The sequence below is a fragment of the Anticarsia gemmatalis genome, chromosome 10 (assembly GCF_050436995.1).
Source record: "Anticarsia gemmatalis isolate Benzon Research Colony breed Stoneville strain chromosome 10, ilAntGemm2 primary, whole genome shotgun sequence".
Lineage (NCBI taxonomy): Eukaryota > Metazoa > Arthropoda > Insecta > Lepidoptera > Erebidae > Anticarsia > Anticarsia gemmatalis.
In genome coordinates this window covers 12,080,027-12,104,423 of record NC_134754.1, presented here as the reverse complement: position 1 = coordinate 12,104,423, position 24,397 = coordinate 12,080,027, and the positions used below count along the sequence as shown (strand labels likewise).

The window sequence follows — 24,397 nt, the reverse complement described above, 5'->3', positions numbered from 1 at the left end:
TTATTACTTCTAGGAGTGGCGTTTACTTACATAATACTATACGCCACTGCTCAGCATAGGATCGTTATCATTTGCGAAATTCTATACAGTCGTGTATCGAGAGATTGATATTTAAAATGTACTGCAAAAATAGTTTCAATGGTGTTAAAATGTACTGCAATAATAGTTCCTACGATGCCCGCTAGAGGCACTGATGAGCTCACCATATGAAATTTCTCGATAGCTAGCCGGGTGTCTAGTCGATAGCGGTAAAGAATCGCGCTACAGACATTGAAATGTCGTAAAATAAAACAAAATAATGTGCAAACGCCTCTTTAATACGCAATATGCTCCACAAAAAGCTAACCATTCATAAATTTCCACTATCAATATAATATTCACAATCTCATACCATATAATATAGAGCGGCTACTCTAACGCATTCAACTGCGCTAAATAAAGGAAGATTTATATCACATTAGCTGTATACAGATATATACTACTTTTTCATCTAATTAATTGTTGTAACAAATGAGATATACATATATTTGGTTATAGCCTATAAATAATGTAAAGTGCAATTTGAACTTAAACTTAATTTGAATACATGTAATTGGACTAATTTATTGTTCATTGTCTAATCGTAATAAGTGCATTTATGTCAAATTATGTTGCTAAATTATATCCCACTGCTGGGCAAGGGTCTCTACCTGAACGAGTGAGGAATCCACCACACTGGCCAAGTGCAGGTTGGGGACTTTGCATGTCCTCAAGAAATGTATTAAACTATTTTTATGAATACAAGGTTTCATCACGATTTTCAGTAAATTAGAATGTTTTAATATATTACTTGTAAAATAATATACTAAAACTACATTTTAAAGGCTAAAAACCAACTCAAATTAATTAGAAATCTATTTACAACAATTTTATAATAATAAGTATATCTCAGTTGGTACAACGGAAGAGAAGCCAAAACATAGTTAGGCCAGACATAGAATAGGCACGAATGAACGCTGAACATTTCAACTTATTCTTCACTATAATGTGTACTAAATTAATTTGATCGTGTGTTCAGTAAGTATTGGGTGAAATTGTGACTATGAGCTATGAAAAAATGGAATTGACTGAATAGATTCTGGGTTTGGATATTTATGCATATAGAAAGGTATTAGCTATTAACAGTCTATAACCCATATGAAGATGCGTCAATGATCTTGCCTTATATTAAACGAATTAACCAGAGCTGATTTGAAGACAGATTTTTATAAGCTGAGAAAAAATAAGGTTACCTTAGGTTACTCCTGTCTGGACGAAAAATTTTTATTCTAAAGTTATTTATATTTTGCCTTTCAATCCAAAACTGTATTTATAAATGCTTTTATGGCAGTAGTTTTTTGGTAAAGTTATCTTCGACACAAAAATTCTATGTTTGTATGGCCACTTAGTGGTTTTGTCTCCGTGCTTCAAATTACAGGTCGTCAATGAAAATAACAATCGTCAATTTCATTGATGACCTGTATTGATGATCTTGTAATACTATGCCGGAAGGTTGATCACTAATCAATCAACAAATGAATAAGAAATAAGTCACAATTTCACTCCATACTGATGACATAGACTAGTCACAAGGCGGGTGATGGTATCAGTCAATTTGTGGGTACAATTCAGATAACTGAGTACACTATGTAAACGAGTATTCTTATCGGTTTTGGCACATCACTTGCTGTCGGATATAGTGGTTTCTTTCATTATTTATTGTTATACTGTTATTATAAGAACATTTTACAATTAGTAGAATAATGAATAGACAATTTATTTTAGGTCAATTTTTTTTTAGGTTTTATTCCGTATTCAACTACATTTTAGGAATTAGATACTATAGTTCCCAAATAGCCAGTAAATCCACGATTTACCTAATATAGTTCCTCATAATAGTCACCGTAACGTCTCGGATTTTTTTTTAAATGTGCAGTGGCTAAGAGTCTGTAACAAAACAAAAATTATGCACTGAACATTTACTACTTAACATATTATCTGAATGAACAGAAATAAGTTACTTTCAACAGCTACTTTAAGACTAATCGAATAATAATATGTTCTTATAATCGCAGCATAACTCAATATTACAATATATATTTGTCTCTTTCACAAGATTCAGTTACACAAATGGAAGAGTAAGTACTTCTGTCAATAACCTCACGAACACAATGTTAAAGTAACATTTCATAATTACAATTATAATAAACCTTTCGAGGTAGTCCATCTAGAGCACCCGTTCGAATAGCACCTGCTAAAATTGATGGGTGCCCTTCGTGGACTAGGCTAGAATGGCTTAACCAACCTTTGTATGAAATAAAAAAAAATAAAAAAATCGGGGAGATTTTACTTTTTTTATTTATAGTTATCGTCAAGGTGCTATTCGAACGGGTGCTTTAGATGGACTACCTAGACTTTCACGTCGCATGTTTATTATATAATAGAATACGGGAATTAACGCGAACACGCATTTTAATATCGAATATTTGACGTTTCGGCGCAGCACGCGTCCCGTATACGTACAGATAGAGTACGTTAAATTGAGCCATTGTTCAGTACATTACTGCTTTGACGTAACGTGTTAATCATTATACTTAATCAAAGTAAGAAAACAATGTACCTACAGCATAGCGGCTTTCAAATAGTTGTCAACTAATAGCCTCCCTTTACCGAAACGCTAGTCATTCTAATGTAAGATGTGTGTTTGTGCATTGTCTCGTATTCTGTTATATAATAAACAATTATATTTACTTGTTAATTACGTATATAACTCAAGCACAGTTTTACACAACACATAAGCGTTATTATACTCAGACTTTAAACTTAATAAATAAATAACTATACATTAACATATACAACTTAAATACTAAGAAAGAAATTATACAGTTTATACTTGTTAAGTGCTGTTTAAAATTATATTCTCGAATGATTTTGCTTACGCACAGTAAAAAATATCAAATCGATCGATACTAATGGTACCATTTTATAATTGTTACTATTGTGATCTAGGTGCACTAACGATCAATGCTGTAGTTTAAACAAAATATTTAAAATTTCAAATCTTAGCCGTATTGTAGGTGCCGCAAAACAACTTAAACATTTCGCTACATTTAGGTAAACGGTGGTCATGTCATAAGATGTATGGGTGTGAACGAGGCAAGGGAAGTTTGTAAGGATCTTTCCAAATGACGATCTCTGGTCTCTGCCTCCGCCTTTGAGAAAAAGACGTGACATTATGTAAGTTGTGTTCATGTTGTTTTTACGAAACCGTAGGTATAAAATACGTTTTAAGTAGGTATAAAATACATGATATTTCGGTTTCAGTATTAACAATGTGACCGTAATATACCAATGTATTCACAACTTTACCTATCTACTAAATTTTAAATATTAAAATAGCAGGGGCCGAAACAAGTTCCGAGGTCGAAAATACTGATTTTACTGACCAAAAATTCAAAAATACTGACCAAATACAGACCATTTCTAAACCGTTTTTCAGGTGAATGGTGTGAAATAACAAAAAATACAGTCGAATTGAGAAGTCAAAATCCTTTTTTTAAGATTGTTAAAAAGCTTATTTTCGGTTATTGGTCTCCACCATCCCCGTAGTCAACCAGCATCGCCTTTTTAGTGTGTTAAAAAGCTTTGTTAATAAAGTTTTCAATCAGGTCTTACGAGTTTTCAATCAGCTCTTACGAGTTTTCAATCAGGTCTTACGAATTTTCAATCAGCTCTTACGAGTTTTCAATTAGGTCTTACGAATTTTCAATCAGGTCTTACGAGTTTTCAATCAGCTCTTACGAGTTTTCAATCAGGTCTTACGAATTTTCAATCAGCTCTTACGAGTTTTCAATTAGGTCTTACGAATTTTCAATCAGGTCTTACGAGTTTTCAATCAGCTCTTACGAGTTTTCAATCAGGTCTTACGAATTTTCAATCAGCTCTTACGAGTTTTCAATTAGGTCTTACGAATTTTCAATCAGGTCTTACGAGTTTTCAATCAGCTCTTACGAGTTTTCAATCAGGTCTTACGAATTTTCAATCAGCTCTTACGAGTTTTCAATTAGGTCTTACGAAGTTTCGCAAAAGTGCGCAACGGCGCTAAAGAATTTTCACTTCAAAAATATTGATTTCAAAAAATAGTAAATTTTAATTTGCTGTTCTATTGAAGTCATGTGATGCTTCAATACAGTCATGTATATGTTACTGTAAAAGCCCGAACTGTGGTAAATCCTAAGATTTTCCAGTATAACCTAAGATTTGCCAACTCTCAATGGTAAAAGTCCGAACAATTCTTTTATTTCGAAATTTTACCTCTATTCACTTGATGATGTCGAGATGTCGCCGGAGCCCCGCTTCGCGGGGTGCTTTCCTGCATTGCATTGCATTCCTGCTGGGTGGTTTAAAAAAAAAATAACGACAAAGGCTATGGTGGGAGCGAGCGAAGCGAAGCTCCCACCTCAGCCTTCTAACCTAACTTACCCATGTCGCTTTGCCCAAAACTCCTTCTTTATAACTATGTGTTACGGTATATAATTATACCGTTACATAGTTATGAAGAAGGAGTTTTGTATATACTGTATATGTTACAGTTTTTAAACTCCGGCTTGTTCGGACTTTTACCACTGAGAGTTGGTAAATCTTAGGTTTTACCTTAAAATCTTAGGATTTACCACTGTTCGGGCTTTTACAGTAACATATATATTACGCAGATCATCAACATAATATCGAGCATCCAAAGCAGCCCTCTGATATTATTATTATTACTGGGCAAATCGAAAATGTAAGATTGGCCAACAGCAGAGGAAAATCAAAAAAAAACGTGTGTGAGTTTGGAAAAATACTGACAATACTGACCGATTTTCTAAAATACTGACTTTTACTGACCAGGTCCAAAAATACTGACTTTTACTGACTTTACTGACCTGTTTCGGCCCCTGAAATAGCTGCCTTAGTTTTCGTTAGTCTAAAAAGTCTTTCTAAATTATATAGCTGCAAAATGAAAAACGTTACGAATTACACTGACTACTTAATCAGTTATGATTGAGAGGTCTAAGAGCTCATAATTTTATCTAGCTGCATATAACAGGCAATGTTCTAAGGTATCATTATCCTTCTAGAATAAAATTTTAAACAGCATGAGTCAAGTGAAATGGCACTAACAAACTTAGTTAGTAATAATCGTCAGTCAGTATGTTGGGTAGTTCGAAACATTGCCGCTTGTGATTTCAATCACAATCATTTCGTTGTAGACACTATAAACTTATTTTAAAACGGGATGACTTTATGAAAATAAGTAGTTTTATTTTATACAGTCACTGTATCGCGCGTTGTTTGATTCGGAAGACTGGACGAATACTATGATCTGCACGAAGTTTCGGATGTTTCCTACCACGATTTCAATTATTTTTAAACTCCTAAACCGACTATTATTCACAAAAATACAAATCGATTGATATATGAAAGTTACCGAACTTCAAAATTGTAATGAAACTTCGAATTAAAGAAATATAGTATACCTACTTTTCAGACCGATGAACGCAGAACCAGTAGTCTTAAAATACAAACTACATAGCACATTATCTCTGTATCACGCGCGATAGAGAGACTGTATAAAGTAAGCTATTTTCTAAAGTCGCCCCGTGTAAGCATAGCAGATTTTTTTATATTTATTTTGACAGAAATTCGAAACGACTTGCGATAATCATAAACGCTCAATCATATCTATAACAGCGGTACTTTTATGTAATTGTCTCTTTTATTTAAGTTCTCTAATGAAACAAAACACTAAAAGCTGTTGTTGAGCATTTATGGACTTAAAAATGCACGGAGAAACATTCTGTCGTTCGGAATTTCTATCAAAACAACTCACATCCTTGAAATAGCAGTCAACAAGAATACTATAATATATCTAGACTCAAAAGCTTTCAACATTACCCAACAACATAAGAACACTCCACGTAAATAACTTCGAAAACACTAGAAGAAGTTTACCTATAACGTACTATACGTGTAAAAAAATGCCATATTTATTAGTCCATGGAACTACACGGTAGTTTCTCCTTTTATTTCGGCGTCAGACACTGCCTCGCTCACACAACTGTCACTGTCAGGCTTCAACGTGACGTCAGAGTTCAACGTCACGTCTAGCCCCATCTCTTTCCTCGGCGTTCTGTCCTTGTCACTCTCCCGCCTAGTGATCTGCGTATAAAGTTCATCGATCTCACTCGCGAATGACACCGGACTACTATCCCTATTCACCTCCGGACAACTTAACGCAGGGGTGGGGACATACTTACCTAATTTTGGATTACTTTTTATTGTTTTCCTCCAGCCAGGATCATAGTTGACATACTGACTTTCTAGATTTGAAACGTCTTCGTTACTAAAGCTTATTTCGTTCGGACACATCGACGATGGCGAAGGGGCGTATAAACCATGACTTCGAATACTAACTTCCGACATTTGGTAATTGGGGCAGTAGATATCACTTTCATTTTCAAAGCCTTGCTCACTTGCGTTTGTACTACACGTTTCGAAGTCATACGTTGTCTTTGCCATGAAGAATGTGTCTTTGTCATCGTCTAGTTTCTCTTTAGACCCAGAATCTTGATTCTGTAGTAAGTTATCTAGTTCCCCGGACCCCGCTTCTATGTGTTGCGGCGTACTAGACCTATTAATATCGTCACTATTCATAGTACACTCTTCCGAAATATCTTGCAAAGATTTATCAATAACATTTTCCTTCTCTTTACTCGGTTGTAGATAGTCTATATACTGGCCAAAGCTTTCTGTATCGGTGATTTCGTTTGTTGAACATAAGGCACTGTGGGTCTCTTGTAACGACGTCATTTCGGAATGTGTGTTTAACGTTTGATCGGAACATGTGTGTGGCATCGCTATTTCTGAAGCGGAACTATATTCTAAGCTACACTGTTGAGATATAGTTCTCATTTCAGGCTGTTCACTCGCATGACTTTGTAAACATTCTTCTGAAACGCTGCTTCGTTGTCCGTTGAATGTTTTAGGACAATTTGCTTTAACTACTTGATGCTGTGGGACTAAAGTCTCCGGTACATTCGTGTATATATTCATTACTTGTGCTCGACTGGATTTTGGATCTTCATTTTTGTTCCACGATTTCCTATCTGTCGAATAACTTTTGTAATCTTTCGAATCTTCTTCTAGTAAATTAGGATTTAGTACATTTCTTGTCTCTTTTATACCGTTATTCGTTCGTTCTACGTGTATATTAGTATTATTCACTTTAGAACCAGAATTAATAATATTCGCAACGCCGTTATAAGCTTCTTTATTCGGGAGTGGTAGTGAGAAATGTGAATCGTTATCACAGTCCCGTCTTGTAGGCAATTCTAGACAATTCCTCTTCATATTTTGTCTCTGTTTCTTAAAGAACTTTTTGGCTACATTCATTTGATTTGGATTGTAGAATATTTCAGGGCCTATCGTACCATTATCTGGGTATGTCATCATAGAATTATTCGACCTGTATTGCTGTCTGTGGAGGACAACTAAGTTTATATTGGGAGCTTTACCGTTCGTGTTTTTAAGTGTATCTTTCTGTAAAGTTTGTCCGTTTAACTCTGCTCCTCCTTTATACGTTCCACTATTGTTTGTTTTAGAATTAGTTCTATTAGAGCTACGGCTGCCAGACCTCGATCTATTGTCATTAGGTATAGCCTGAAGATTGCTAGGAGGTGAATTCGTCTGATTTGCTGGTAAATTTTGCTGATTCGCATCAAAAACGCTTCGATTTCTACAACACTGTTTACTTTTCTGCAAATAACAATGCATCATAGACCACTGCGCTCTCACGTCAGACCTTGCGATACCGTAGAAGAAAAGAATAAAGGTACCCAATACTGTAGCACAAACTGCGTAGATAATACTGCAAATATCTTCTTGGTAGGGTAAGTAAGCTGGTAGTGGTCTGTACACAGCTATGGCGCCACACGACCACACCGACATGTACAAACACATCACAATCACTTGCGCTCGCAACTGTATGATCGGCGTGTGTTCTATATCCTCAACTTCCGAGTCCAGAGTAGACTTAACGCTCCTTCTCTCTGCTCTCTCATTACTCTGTGGCTCCCACATTTCCAAATCAACATTTTCCGTCGCTTGCGTACCCTCAGATAGCTGCACATTCATATTTCTTATCGTACAACGTATGAGTAAGAACAAAATTAACAAAAACACTAATAAAATCCCTCCAGGAACGAATAGCGCGCTTAAAGCCGGTGCCGTACTTAAGAAACACTGTGAATAACCCGCATAGTCCTTCAAATTCACCGCTCCGGATATCCCACACACTATCAAAGCGATCCCCCATCCTACTAGGTATAACCCTAGTATGGGTTTCTGTACTGGCACGTCCGGAGGTATATCGTCTTCTGGGGTCCGAACCGGGTTATGGGTTTTCGTAACCCACTTATACATATTGCTGGCAGACACGCACATCCACAACAAACAGGATAAAGACAAATAATGGATTAGTAATCCTAATATTTGACACAATTTCACATCTTCGGTTTGGTAGATACCTAGCGTGTACATGAAGCATAGCAATCCAATTGCTATCCAAGTGTTGATTAGCGCATGTTTTGTTTTCTTAGCCATTTGTATAGCTGGATAGCACATGATGTAAGTAAGTGTGGCACAGCTCACGCAGCCGATGAGAATCAAACTGCCGACGTAGACGGCCGGGTGGGAGACCTTGAACCTTGCGCCATCGGTTCTTGCGCCGTAGATACCAGTCTCTACGTTCTGCAGTAACCCGACGTAGGCCAGTTTCGTACAACTCATGATTATCATTTCTGATATCACGTGGGATATCTTGCAGTCTGAAATGGGAAAAATGAAAAATTACATATCAATTTAATAAATTAATCCATTATCAACACTAAGTAGTGTTGCTATAGTCCGACCACTTAAAAGAGAGCATGGCATGCATGATTTATTTAGAATATAATCTGTAATTCTGTTATTCTTTCTGTGTGTCACCGATATTCCTAATTCAGAATTTTGTATACCTCCACTAGCCGCAAACCCTAAAAATTATTATGTTATGCAGCAAATAAATAAAAAGTCAAGTTCCGATCATATAGACCAGATAAATATGGAAGCCCGACATGACCGAAATGTTGGAAAATAAGATATCAGTACCTCAACATTTAATAGCGTTGACGACCATATTAGTCTATAATTATCAGTCGAAGAGTCGAACAGTCAAACAAACACACAAATTATCTGTCATACCTGAGGTATTGTCCTGCCAGCTCCTAGTGACGGGGTCCCAGGTGGCGGCGCGTCCGTCCACTCCGCCGATGGTCCGCGCACGCACCGTCGCTATGATCGGCTCCAACAACTCGCCGCGAAGAGATACGTTCCCTAAAATTATACGATTACATTTTAAAACAACAACATACATACAATTACACTATGTTACGGGATAGGCAGAAACCAAAGAAAATCATCTGTTAGGATCTTAACCAATTTCTTAGGATAAATTTTGGTCAGATTCATAATTTAGTAAATCTGGAGTCTTAAAGTTTTGATTCCGACTCGAAGCTGTTCAAAATATACGTCAAACTTAGCAGTTATTTTTGCTTCAGGACTTTACTTAACTTCCGGAAACCTCCTAAAACCTTTCCAGCAGTATTTCGACTGGGTTCTGGGCAGTAATTTCGTTTCGCCGTCCCGCCTAGTTACAAAAAACAGTAAGGTGTAGTTATAAACTCCATACGGAAACCGGAAACGTTAGCATACGGTTGTCTAATTCACTAACTGGCCATAATAATGTATGCAATATATCTATACTTATTATTTTATCAAAATACTCACTCAACTGAAAGCCAACAACAGGCGATGTGATCTCCATATTCATATCTTCTCTCTTGGTACTCCTGCCGTAGTAGTCCTTAGTCCTGTGACCAGACCTCGCGTCACCGTCCACGGCGGGCAGGAGAGGGAATAAAGCTGCGTCCTCGTACATGGAGATGACGAGGTCTTGTGGACGACTCTGTAGTAACACGCCCGAGTCTGTGGTGCTGTAGAGGAGGGACGTGGGGATCTGGAAAATATATTATCATGATTAATTGGAATTTCATTTATGATATGGTTCAGAGATCATGGATCTTGATTTGCCATATAGAATATTATCCGAATCGACACAAAATGGAAATTTAGGGGGACCCACTTGTGGTGGGGATGTTTAGAAACTTACACTTACATAAAACAGGCACCCAGCTACTTTTAACCCCTTTTCACCTACGTCGACGAAAGTTTAAGGTGGCGAAGAAATAATAAGTCCGTTAGATGCACGGGTGACGCTAGGTTCTCGTATATACTTCGTGAGGAGAAGGGAATGTCCGTTTTATACGATACGCACGTATAGATCGCAGGTGTCCGAGTCAAAATCAAATCATTAATTCATTTAGGTACAACATTGACACTTATGATAGTCGTTACAATTACAGTATCTACCACTAGCTCTGAAAGGCGGTAGAGCTTTGAGACGTGCTAGCAAAAAACTCACGGCCATTCTTTTCAACCGCCAAAAAATTTACAATGTGGTGGATACCATAATTGATCATACGAGGAGCGCCCAACAATCAGCGAGATAGACTAAACGTAAATGATGTGTAAGAAAGTTATTGTTACCTGCACACTAGCATGTATAAAAGCATCAGTGACGGTGAGCAGCGGCGCCACGGTGCGGTTGGTCGTGGTGCAGTGCAGCAGTGGCGCCGAGCCGCGCTGCTGGCTGTACCACACGCACGTCGTGCCACTGAACCCTTCGGCCACGCGGAAACGTTCCACTGCCAGGTTGGACTGAGGATAGTAGAAAATAATTTATAGATAAATAAGCTTATATTTTCAGCTTTGCTGTTTGGACACCCACCGGTTCATTACTGTAGTAGTAATCCTAGACGTAATCTCTTCAAAAGTTCCCAGACTGATGGATACACGGTTGGAGAGATAAGGGACTTACTTAAGTATAAACAACTGCCATATGCCAGTTTAATCTAATATTAATTGATATATTTCTTTGCATATGCAGAACATAAATTTGTTTATTTTTGCGAAAATTAACAAACATGGACCTAAATTAGAAAACATGAATAATAAACAACACGTGTAGGTATCTAAAATTTTAACTCATTTAGATACACGTGCGTATACGTGCACATTAGACAGTTTATTTACACTACACTCTTCTTCTTCTTATCGTATGGTTAGTTGTCAACCTAGTGTCAAAGTTGTTCAAGCCCGAAGGCCTTTGACATGGCTTAACGACTGTCATCGTAGTAGATAACAACCGGGACGGATTTTTAACGTACCCTCCGAAGCACGGAGACGCCCAGTTTAAATACCACTATGCGGTCACCCATCTAGGGAGTGACCGCGCCAAGGGCTGCTTAACCCACAGATCGTTTACCGACCGGTGAGCGCAACTGGCTATGGCACTACACTTAACTATGTACAAGATTAAAAAAAAATTGAAACAAAAACTCACCTTATGCCCGCGTTTATCATTGATATGAGCCGATATCTCCTCGGCAGCCTTCGCCATGTCAGTGCAGACTCCGTACATGGACTCAGCGCGAGCCATCACCGGCATACTGATGTTCATCGCTGAGCTTATCACATCTAGCAGTGTAGGAGCTGCAAGTAGATACAATAAGTTAGGTATTGGTAGGATTTGAAGGCGGATAGAGAACTTAATTTTGCATGGCAAGACTATGGCAAGATTAAGTCGTGATTCAGATAAGCTATGAATAAGTTACCTATACTTTTTAGTATGGTAATTAATTATGTGGTAAAGTTATAGTTGTGTAAGTATATTTTATGTAAACTTCAAAGCCGACTCGCAAAAGAATTTGTACTTTTTTTAAATATCGAATTAGCACGATTTTTTAAAGAAATCATTTAATTGATTCTACGCGCGATTTACATAAATAATAACTAAATAATTAGTGTCAGTGACTAAATACAGGAACCTATCTTTTATTTTATAATATACATTTTCCAAAAGCATTGGTACATGTAGGAACATTAAGTCGTCCGATAAATATAGCACTATTACAAGACATTGATCTTCGTTCACAAGTAGGTCAATGTTATATATAGACCTGCTATGTTTTGATCTGTGTAAATGAATACACGAGCAATGAGGTCTGCCTCAAAATACATCAGAATATGACGATTGATTATAAAGATAATTGTATGGAATTCTGGGACATATGTTATGATTGCTTTGCGGTTTATTATGCATTAAACTATTAATATCGTATAAATATTATCATTAGTCAACAATTTACAAAATCTAAAATTTTTACTTAAGACGTTTAAATCGATTTTTACTAAAGACTCCTGTAATACATATTTTTCTAAGGAAATCTAGTGAATAGACCATAATTGAAAATATTAAATTTATGTCAGCACTCACCCAAATCCTTTTCCTCAGCGATATACTGCATATAATTCCTTATAGCTTTAGATATGAACATCACATCGTCCGGGTCAACAATCTCGGCCAATGGATAAGTCTTCTCCTGAATCAACATCGCTAATCTTTCAGTTGCATTGACCGCTGAATATTGCACTAAACTTACATTTAACAATGCAAATTGTTGAAGTAATTTTGTCACATTACTTATGTAAGAGCATTCATCAGTGTTCGGTGTGGCCCAAGACCCATTATTCGTACCGTCTAAATAACAGTATCTGTAAGCAAAACCTTCTCCGCTCCTACAAGGAACGGTAGCTGTATGATTGACTAACAATTGAGGCCAGGAATACAGTCCTTTATTATTCACTGTGGCTGTAGAATTACAGTATTTTGTAGTATTAGACAGTACTAAGACCTCAACGGTATGATTATGCCTTATATGGTTTTGATCGCTATACATACAAGTCCAGTTGCCCATATGATGATGGGTTATATTTGGGAAGTACACTGTAGTCTCTGCCAGGCCTTCTTCTTGCATGTCTGTGTTAGTGACGTTGACATCACACACTTCAAGCATCGGGTGGACCCATCGGAGTTCATATTTTGCTATCACCGATGCAAATGGGGCATTGCAGGACAATGTTAGCGTGTCCCCTTGGAAGACCACTTGGTCATGAGCTGGTTTTACTATTAAAGTATTTGAGGATAATACGCTCCCACATGCGGATAGATCTAAGTATATTTTGAGCTTTCTAACACTTTTGTTGACCATGTTTTCTGGGAAGGCACATCTGGGATTGCCCACTAGTTTGACGCTTGTGTTTCGTGACCAGTCTCCCAACCAGAGGAGTTCGCAGTTGCAGACTAGATGGTTATCTGTTATGTCCCTGTTGAAAATAAAAGGTTAAGGATATTATTTGCTGCAAAATTATTTATTTCACAGTTCATTTCTAAATAGAAGTTTTACACAACGACACATTGCAACAAATTACATTGTAGAAGATGACAATATAGAAATCTCATGTGTTTAATGTGGTCTTAAATCAGGTAGACTAGAAGCTGTTTACTGCAGTTTTGATTTTGATTACAAAGTGTAATAAGCAAAAAATATGACATTTATCTTAAAGTGGTTTAAGAACTCATCGGTTATTGATTGCAGGCTTTAAAACGGATATAAAGAGAACATAAAGTACTTACAATTGTTTCAATCCAACAAGATAATCAAAAGTGCCAGCAGCCATGGCAGATATATGATTCTGAGAAAGTATCAGTCGCTCCAGGTTAGTGAGGCCCTTGAACATCTCCTTGTACACATTGCTGATCTGATTGTAGGACAGGTCGAGGCGCTGTAGTGACGTCATGTTGTAGAATGCGTCCGATTCTATGAGCGATATCTGGTTTCTGCTCAGATCCCTGGTGAAGAAGAGAAAAATTATGATGAGTGACATTTCATTTAAGATTTTCATACAGGTTGTAAAATTACGTAGCAAAATATAATTCTAGCAGTTCTTTCGTAGCTTTTACATCTGAATAATAAAGGAAGACCAAAGAGGGTTGACGTCGGGTACGTGGTTGTAGAAAAATCAGCTAAATCCCTTTTGCATCATGTTTGTGAGAGAAATACACATTGTTCTGACCCCACATGGAATAAGGACAAGAAAAAGCAGATTCCTTCAGAAGTAGAGTGTAAATATTTTAATTATATAGCGGATCCTGTAAAACCTATTGAATGCTTTACATCCATTTCTTATGCAATAGTTATTTTGAAGGGGATTTATATTATAGAGAATAAAATTAAGTATTTTTAAAAGGTCTAGGTAAGTAATTCATTGAAATATGGACGACATAAGATACATGGTACAGAAGTTGAGCTGTGCAAAGCATAATAATAAGCTTCATTATGTAAACCGCACATGTATTTCTTGATGAATAAACTATAATATAAATAAACCAACAATACAGGATTAAATAGTTTCATTCATTACTAAACCAGTCTTGTTCTAATGTTAGTAAATCATTCAACTCATGGACACTGAGCTTATCGCACATAAACATCTACAAATAAAATAAACACAATAACACATAAATGTCATACATTTGGCCGCACTGCCAAACTGATGTTGTGGTTATTTTGTTTAGTACAGTTTACTGTGAATGGTAAACCTACTATAGAGTGTACTATTCATGAACTAACTTAACCCAACCAAGACACCCTATAGGGCGATCAGCATAAGGCCTAAGTGCTCCCTCATTCTGGGTGGAAAGAAGTGCCAAGCAGAGCAACAATAGTGTGTTAAATGTATAATTCTTGTGATAAAATAGTTAAATAAGCTAAGCTGTAATACGTAATTTATCTAAATGGTCCCAGTATTTCTATAAATTTTTCTAGTAGAAAAGTAAAATTATATGACAATTTCATACATGTTGTATGAAGTTTACGAAACAAAGGATATTTTGAATTTGCATATGAAGTTGAAGAGAGAAGGATAATTAATTAAGTGTGATTTCTCATTATGATACTTGTGATTATGACTACCTATTTTAAAATAAAGTGGGCAGTACACAAAACATCAAAGGATGACATCAATATTTCATTTGAATGAATATTTAAGAGGGAAAAGATTTTGTACTTCTTTGATCATGAAATGGGTCACGGAAATAAATTTTATTCAACATTGTGTAAGTACTTCACAGAAATACAGATTGAAGACCACTTTGATCATCTGATGGTATAACATTTCAAACACAAACATTTGTGTTAAAACACTGATCTAGAAATATAAACACTTGTATGTTTACCATAAAAGTGTCAGAGATCAAAGGAAAGTCCCACTATCAGTAAAGTGACACACATAAACAATCAGTGATAACATATCAATAACAAAAACAATTTATATGTAAAGAGGATTAATAATATACACTTATACTCACAGTTTCTGTAAATTTGGCAAGTATAGCTCCCTCGATAGTGTTGAAATAGCATTGCCTGATAGATTCCTGAAAATAAACGTGAATGTTTTATAAACAAGCCTGTTGTCACAACATTACGATGAGACATGACTGTCGTACTTACAAGCTCACTACTATCGTCCATAGTTTACTCAAGTCTATTTCCTTGAGCTCAGTGATCTGTGCCGGGCTCCCGCCACACTTGAGCCGCAGCAGCTCACCCGGCAGGGGCTCCGCTAACGCCCCATCGGCCGCCTTGTTTCCCTTGCATGTACACAACGATGGACAATAACCAAACACTCCCTGGACCCACACCAATGTTAAAATTATCAGCCTCAACCACTTCATGATACCTATCCTCGATAAAACTGCAATTAAAACTATGGCACCACGCCAAATACGAAAAATAATCGCATCTTCACAAATTCTTCACATTCATCAATGGCATTACTCAGCTATCCATTAAAACGAATTTCTGTTTATGTTAAGGTGATATGTTAAACTAAATCCGCCACATTTCTCTTTGAATATATTTATATTCAAATGAATTACGAAAATAAACAACTGTAAAACAATACACAAGAACACATCCGACATTTATAAAATTTGACTGATTGATTGAACGAGTGAGTGAACTAAGAATAATAGACATTGCTTACTAAAACTTACAAAGTCGTCTAAAAGCTTTACTCATTCGTAAAAGAAAACGTACTACATGTCTGGAGTCGATGGTTTGGATTTAACGTATTCAACACTGCCAACATTACGAAACAAAAACATGAAATAATTTCAAAAGTTGAACCGTTGCCGTTTGTTTTGCGCGATAAACCCGTAAATATTCGTGTTATTTATTAGTTTTAATGACTTTATACTGGTGCTAAGTGATTAAAAATGTTAGATCAACGTTATTCTGACAATGATATATCTAGAAGAGACATTCCTTCGTTTATTGAGCCTAGGCCTCCGTTGATACAAAATCCGTTTATGCGCCCGAGGCCTCAAAAGGGTACAAACTTATTGGAGTTGTTTGAGGAGGATTCTGAGATCGAAGAGCCGGAGTTGGTGCAGGTATACCTGCGTCTGAAGCCGTGTAAAGTGCCGAATACTTTGTACGAGGTGCGGTCTGACAGATGTCTGGTTACATCGTTGGATACGGCGACGGCAGGCCACGGGCGCCGCACCCAACACAATGTGTCCAAGATGTACACGTTCTCCAAGATATTCGGCCCAGAATGCAATCAAAAAGTGAGTTCCGAGTTCATTCTTGAAGACCTTGACTCTGATAATGATTTTGACATTATCAGCAGTTCAATTATGGCCTTTTTAAAGTAAATTTTCAAAAGCAACAGTTACATTAAAACTATTCTCTGCGCACCAGTATATTACTAACAGAATACTGCATGTTTGGCCTAGTATCAGTCAATTTTGGTTAAGAAATGACTGAATTTTAAAATAATTTCATAAACAGTTTTTATTCACGCCTTGGCATCCTTCCTCTAAGTCGAAAATCTCATCGGAAATGAAATCACAAATCTCTTTCAGGAAATATTTGAACAAGTAGTTAAAGACAACTTGAAGAAGCTGCCTGATGGTCACAACTTCACTCTCCTAACATATGGAGCATCAGGATCTGGTAAAACTTACACTCTCATGGGCACAGTAGGGTCCCCAGGCCTGGTACCAAGGTCTCTGGAGTATGTGTTCAGACTGGTTGATGCTGCACAGCAACCAGCTTACAGACCAGCTGAGAGTGGGGCTGAGAAACTTAATTATGCTGAGCAGGATTATGAGTTGCAGGTAAATGTAACTTTGTGTTAACATAATATCTTGGTTGACTACTAGTATATGTTAAATTCATGGTCACTAATCAGTACATTGCTGCTTTGATCTAACATGTTAATCACTCTAATCTCAGCGCGAAAACAATGTACAGCATAGTGGCTTTCAAATAATTATCAACTGAAATATATGATAGCCCTCTGGGTCCTTGTATGTATATACTTTAAATGTAACACAATCTGTAGACGTTGGTGTCAATAATACATCAGACAACTGATTTCTAAATGACCATATTGAGCTGTATCTAAGCATTTCACATTAAATGAACATTTGTGTGAATTTGAATCAGTTGTTTTAAAGCAATCTATATCTAATCAGTACAGACATATAGCTGTAATTTTTGTATTAATGACTTTAATACAAAAATCTTACTTCACTTGCTTGCTCCTAATATGTACCCAGTTACTCATCAGTAATATTTTATGTGTAGTGGGTGAAGAGATTGCGTCACGTATCGGCGCCGCTCCGCGACAAGTACCGTCGTATGAGTGCACAACTACACACAGATTTGACCATCAGCTCCATTGATCTGTCCAGCAGAGTACGACATTATGTGTGGGTAAGTAACACTTAAAAAAATAGTAAGCTTATATAAATATAACTTTGAAACAAAAAAAATGTTGAAGACATTGATGACCGCACATGAAACTATTTAGACATCTCCTCAGACTTAATTCATGTAAAATACCATTTCTAGAAAACAATATTTTTTTCAGTCTACAAGTAATAAAATATTTAATTATTTATTTTAATTTTCAACAGGTATCCTTTGTGGAGATCTACAATGAAGCTATATACGATCTCCTGGCGCCGCCTGAGAAGAGAACCAAACTACGTATTAGAGAAGATACATCAGGAAATGTTTATGTCAAGGTAAACTACAGAATTTTAACAGGCAAAATAGTCTATCTGATATCCTAACTTACAGTAGATTTTCTTATCTGGTTGAGGTACCATGCTTACAAAGATTAAAGACAATGCTATTTGGAAAAGTTTGTGCTAGAATTACGAAGCTACGTATTTTTACTTAAAAAATTTCTACAATTTGCCAATTTTTTACAATGATTGTGAAAACATTATTTTCTGTAGGGCGCTACGCAAGCTTTCGTCCGTTCCGGTGAAGAGGCGTACGACGTAATGGTAGCCGGGAAGCATAACTTAGTCGTCGCCGCGACCGGAGTACACGCGCACTCATCACGATCACACTGTATATTTACTATCACTATGTTGACTGAAACTGGTAAGTTCCTGGGAGATACATTCTATTGTCATGATGTAGTAGTAGTTTGAATAAAAAGAGGGTGAGTTATGTATGAATATCAAAAATATTACACCTACAGTGCATGAATTAAATTGGTTATCACAATGTTGCATTATTTAAGTCCCAACTCACACATGTTACGAACACAGAAGATCTTTCGATCTATAAGTTGTATCAGATATGTTTTCAAAGCTTTATACGAACCAACACTCTTAGAGCCTTTAGCAGTGCTTGTAAAATTAGGCTAATTTCGATGAAATTAATTAGTCCAGGATTACATTATTAAAAACATTCAACCTGTATTCAAATAAACCAACTACCCTTCTATATTTTCTAGGTGACGGGGGAGTCCGTACATCGTACGTACGTCTATGTGACTTAGCGGGCTGTGAGCGAGCGCGCGCCACTCGCAACACTGGCGCCAGGATGCAGGAGTCTCGCGCTATCAACTCGTCGCTGCACGTGCTCGAACGATGTCTGCATATGCTGCGACGGAAACAGAAGACTAGGAACGATGCGCTTGTTCCTTACAGGTAAAATTAATATTGAAATTCTAGAAGCTGTTTTACATTGTTGCTTATTTGAACGATTCTGTATCTTCGTCATTCATGTATTGTAGAAAAGTAAGATGTTTGTGAAACAGGTCGAAAATACGTTGAATATATATTATATATCAGCTTAGCCTTTCTTCCAAGCTATGTTAGAGTCGGCTTCCAGTCTCAACGGATGCAGCTGAATACCAGTGTTTTACATGGAGCGACTGCCTATCGACCTCCACAACCCAGTTACCTAAGATATAACACGAAGGTACACTTCGTTAAGACTGGTTGTCAGACTTTCAAGCTTCTGACTACTGTTAACGACTGTCAAAGATCTTCGAAAGTGACAGCCGGGGCCCATAATTTAACGTGCCTTCCGAAACACGTAGGAACTCGATATGTATAATAAGTCACGAAACAGCTAGAAAAATCTTAAACATAAATAAACAAGTAAAATAATGTCCACCGCCTTAAAGCCTATGATAAATCGATATTCAATCACACATAGATCGGTGAAAGCTTTCACTATTCACTCGTGCGACCAACAAGACAACTGAATGCGTTAAATACAATATTATTTTCTAGAGAGTCGAAGCTCACTCGTCTACTCGGCACGGGTTTGTCCGGCGCTAGAGGGGAAGCGGTCAGCATGGTGGTGACGCTCAACCCCTCACCAGAGTATGCACATGAAACTAAACATGTCCTCACACTGGCTGCGGTTGCGCAGGATATACGTAAGTTTCAAGCTGAACACTATACATTTTAATATGGCAGTAGACTTTTTAACCAGTGTAGACGTGTCGCCGTTTCATGTTTTAGTTCATGCTTATTCAAATTATGGGTAACTATAAATAATTATAGATTTAACTTTGCCGTCTCGGAAATTAAACACCCGGTCCGCATTAAAATAATGGTCACTAATTATGTACAGAGAACATTCTACTTGGGCAACAAAAGTAGTTAAAATCTAATTGTGATGTTTTACTTATAGAAATAAACAACACAATCCTGGGCTCTACGACTTTAGAGAGCAGTACACAAGAGACGACAATCAGTTGCAGCAACGAAGTTATGAAACTACGCGCCGATAACGAACGACTACACTTTGAACTTGTTCAGTAAGTTTCCTAGTTGCTTCCTTCACTCTTCAAAAACGATAAATAATAATTTTATTTCCTTTAAAAACAGAAAACAGAGTACCACCTGCGGTAATTCTTTTTTTTTATACTACAACACCGCAGTGCCGAATGGTGGTTAATTTTTAATACGGCACCGGAACCTATATGATAAAAGTAAACACTCGCTCCCCAAACACCTCCAAGAATCATAGTTCTGGATATGCCACTTCCTGTATACAAACAAATTCCATTGAATTATATTTCTCTATCTCCTATTACCTATATTTACGTCATGCAATTCTAAAAAATACTCATACTACGACGTTACTAAGTATGTGCTTCAATCTACAGAGCTCAAGCCCGCAACAAAGAGCTGATAGCGTCGATGGAGGAGCGGCAACAAGAGGCTGGTAACACAATGAAAGAGCTCGTTGAAGAAGCCAAGGATATGACTCGACAGTATTACGAAGCACAGTTGAAAGCTTTGCAGTCTGAAGTAAGTTAATAATCTTTAATCCATCTTGGTTTATTTCACCTTTATAATCCTGTTTTCTGCCTTGTTTCTCTTGATTAATTACCAATTTGCGCCCTGGAAAGGACTGCTATGTAACCTGATTTTCCTTGATTAATTACCAATTTGTGTATGCGGGTTGCACTCAAAGTCCGGCTTTCGTATGTCAAGAAGAAACGCATATATAATATCTGGCTAAACAAAAATTGTACTGATGTGTATTTGCTCAAACTACTTAAATATGGCTAGCTGCTTTTTATTTCTGTTATTAAAGTTTTGTTTTATTTCTTTTATAGATGGATGACATGGTTGAAGAATACGAAGCGCGACTAGCACAAGCGTTGAAAGAAGCTCCTCCAGCGAACAGCGGAACACCGGCGCGATACCGCGAGAAGGTGGCACAGCTAATGACTGAAATAGCTGTTTTAGAGGTAATTATATCTAAACACAACTTTGATATTAAATCTTCATTTACTAGACCACTCATATTGCCTAGTAATTGTAAGAAAGATCTAATTTTAATGCACTAGTAAAATGGGAGTTGGGGATTCTTCCTACATGTTATAGTTAGCAGCAATAACAACTCATTATCTTCGTATTTATAAAGCCAGGTGTCTCTTATCCCAGTGGTGATTAATATGACAATGTTTTATAGGAGCAACTGACTGCTGAAAAGTTAGCGAGAGCGCGCGCCGAAAAGGAAGTGCAACATTTACGTACTTGCATTGAAGAGAGAGATGGTAAGTAAAAAATTTCTTTCAAGTTCTCTAATCCTTTACTCTACTTCAAAAAAGGATATTACATTTTTCTCCAATTCAAATCAGTGTATAAACACCTTTCGACAAATTACAAAACCTAATGTAAATACTTTTGTTTCAGAAAAAGCATTCAAAGACGCAACCCCACCGCCCGACGTGATGGCTCTATCAGACAGCGATCACGAGAGTGATGACGAAACTTCCGACCCCTTCAACGAGAGCCTTGAACCTATCTTTAAGAAAGAAATGAACAAATCTGTCGCAAAACATGACAATACCAGTGTACATACTATTGACAATATTGAAGAAATTGATGAACGAGTAAATGAAGATAATGAAATACAAGATAAAACTAACAATACAATAGTCAGTAATGATTCTAATTCAACCATCTGTGACGAACAAAACAGTACTATAACAGACGTCAGTAAATGCGAGAGTGTACATAAAAATGCGACGTACGAAAGTTCGGGAATTGATTCCGCTAATGTAACGTATGATAATGAGATTGAAAAACCAAATGATAATTTTGAGGACAGTTTAAAAGATGAAAACAAAACTTATGATGGTATAAAAGAAGAAAATTGTTCAAAAGAGTCTTCAAAAAGCAATTTTGTTTGCAGGGGAACTTATTTTGTTAGTGATAGTAAAATAAATGATGAAAAAGAAAAGAGTACTACATCTCTCAGAGGTACTTATTTCGTCAAAGACTTGCCTACTAATGAACCAGAACTAGAATCTAATGATAAAGACGAATCAATGGAGTTTTTCAAAGAACCAGTTATTATTAAACCTAATGTGAAAGTTGCTGAAAAAGTGTCCGAAACTCTAGTCAGCAAAATAATAAGGTCTTTGAAATCTACGCAAGGCAGTGACAGTTCGTTAAGACAGTTTGAACAACTAGAAATGGCAGCTAAAGAATGTCAAGATGATACTCAGAAATCACAAAATCAATCTGTTTTTGGTGATATTAAAATGTTGAAGGAAAAACGGACTTATTTTGATAATGAACCGACTTCTAAGCCTGTTGTAGCAGCTGTTGAATCGCCTAAAGATAATAAAGAAAAACGTACTTACTTCGATAATATTGATGTAAATGTAGAAGTACCTAATAAAAAGCTGAACGAAATCATGAAAAATGATGAAGAAAGGTCACCTTCGATTGTGAAAGACGGTATTATGAGTGACAATTTCGAGCCAAGTAAAATAAAAAAGCTACTAGGCGAGAGCTTCACTAAACCAGAAATCATAACTTCAGTACATAAGAAAAGAATGGCTAAAAAGCAAGAATCTGTAGATCTATTCGAGTCGCCCATTGTGGTTCTACCGAAAATTGACAATGTGGAAATTGCAAGGCAATCTATTGAACAACTCGTTTTGGACCAACAGTCTGCTAAAAAGTCAAAACCTGTTGAACAGAATTCTCCAATCAAACAAATAAAATCACCTATGAAAAAAGATGTGGTACCTTCGTCAGTAAAAAGTTCTCAACCTCCATTCAAAAAGGATTATGCGCAATCCTCTCTGATAACTGAATTACCAGCAAGTCTTTCCGAATTCATAGCGAAAAAAGCTGAAAAAGTAGTTCTAGGACCAATTGATGTGAAGAAAGATATCAAACTGGAACCTATGTCGTCACTAGAGGAGAAAATCAAGCCAGAATTGAAAAAAGAAATGAAGTTAGAGCCTACGTCTTCCGTTGAGGAACCGAATCAAACAATTGACCCATCAAATATGACTGCAAGAGATAATACTATTGAAGAATTCGAAAATATATACAAAGATATCACTGCTCCCAGAGCGACGGAATTTGAACTACTCGTTTCAGAGAGTGAAACAGACAAAAACGATAAAGAAGTAAAATATAATTTGAGAAAGAAACATTCTAAATCCGATGACAGCAAAACTGATAAAAAACAGAACGACGATGTAATAAAAACTGTGAAAAAAGTTGAAATTAACGAAGAAATCTTGTTAGAAAGTAACGCTAAATGCGAAGCGAAAGGCCGGAAACGGCCTTTGAGATTACGAAGGCGAAAGAACCAGGGTGAAGATGAAGGCGAGGAGAAACTGAAGGATATTGTGAACTTGCAAAGCGAGTTCAGTGACGTCACTATGGACGTGCCCGCTCCTCACAAAGTTGTCAAAGATATTCCATCACCAGAAAAAGGGGCGGAAGAAAATTTGCCGCCAATCTTGGGTATACAAAGTTGTCCTGCAAAAAGGTTAGTTTTTGCTTCGTTCTTTGAATGTCTGTGTAGTTTGTAGTCTTCCGTATTCTTATTCCTTCTTTCGCCTTTCTTTGTTTAGGGCTGAGCGGTATTCCAGGCGGTATAAACAATAGGTAAAGCAAATAAATTGAGTAGCCCGAACATTGGTGGCGGGAATCTTTCTTGTGTTGGGATTTGGCTAATGGTTTATTGGGAAATACGTTTGGGATTTTTATTGTTATTCGTCTGGAGTACTCGGTATTTGAATTTCCTTCTAACAATTAAGAAACAAGCAATTTTATTTTTCTTTGGTGTGGTCAGGTTGTGGACTAATACCTACAGTGTTGCTATCTCAACATTTTGACTCTTATGCCACTTTTTTCAGCATAACTCGCAGTCGGCGTAAACTCTTCACTCCAAGGGCTGAGCCTCTAGAAGAGTCGTTAAGTCAGACTGGGGACAGCAACGAACGTGTCTACGTACCACGGCCATCCTACCACCGTCCCAGGGCCCGCCGTAAACTGTGAACTGCGACACGACCGTTTTAATTTAATTAAATAATTATGTAAAGATAAATGACCTATGTAATGTATCAATTATATTTAGTTAATTAGTTTTGGTTGTTTTATTAATCCTTTAAGTATTAACTATAGCTATTTTAAGTGAGATTAGATAGAAATAATTATATCGGGATATCCCGTTTTCGTGTTCAGTAA

The 24,397-nt window shown here is 36.8% G+C and overlaps 2 protein-coding genes across 3 annotated transcripts; one reads left to right on the top strand and one right to left on the bottom strand.

Annotated features, from left to right (window-relative positions):
- Positions 1 to 299: 299 nt before the first annotated feature.
- Remo (Remoulade) lies at positions 300 to 16,032 on the bottom strand. Its single transcript, XM_076119192.1, has 9 exons — positions 15,570 to 16,032; positions 15,428 to 15,493; positions 13,694 to 13,909; positions 12,494 to 13,383; positions 11,561 to 11,709; positions 10,705 to 10,875; positions 9,886 to 10,114; positions 9,301 to 9,432; positions 300 to 8,885 (listed from the first exon to the last, which is right to left on the bottom strand). Exons 1-9 carry the CDS (start codon positions 15,791 to 15,793, stop codon positions 6,064 to 6,066), a joined length of 4,899 nt encoding a protein of 1,632 aa, XP_075975307.1. The 5' UTR covers positions 15,794 to 16,032; the 3' UTR covers positions 300 to 6,063.
- Positions 16,033 to 16,216: 184 nt separating this feature from the next.
- LOC142976134 (uncharacterized) lies at positions 16,217 to 24,294 on the top strand. Of its 2 annotated transcripts, XM_076119373.1 has the most exons (14): positions 16,217 to 16,690; positions 16,988 to 17,242; positions 17,715 to 17,843; positions 18,047 to 18,157; positions 18,374 to 18,524; positions 18,883 to 19,078; positions 19,670 to 19,818; positions 20,076 to 20,202; positions 20,554 to 20,698; positions 21,010 to 21,144; positions 21,369 to 21,453; positions 21,593 to 23,696; positions 23,782 to 23,815; positions 24,067 to 24,294. In XM_076119373.1, exons 1-13 carry the CDS (start codon positions 16,337 to 16,339, stop codon positions 23,813 to 23,815), a joined length of 3,975 nt encoding a protein of 1,324 aa, XP_075975488.1. In that variant the 5' UTR covers positions 16,217 to 16,336; the 3' UTR covers positions 24,067 to 24,294. The 2 variants fall into 2 exon arrangements, with proteins under 2 accessions (XP_075975488.1, XP_075975487.1); XM_076119372.1 differs by lacking the exon at positions 23,782 to 23,815.
- Positions 24,295 to 24,397: the final 103 nt, after the last annotated feature.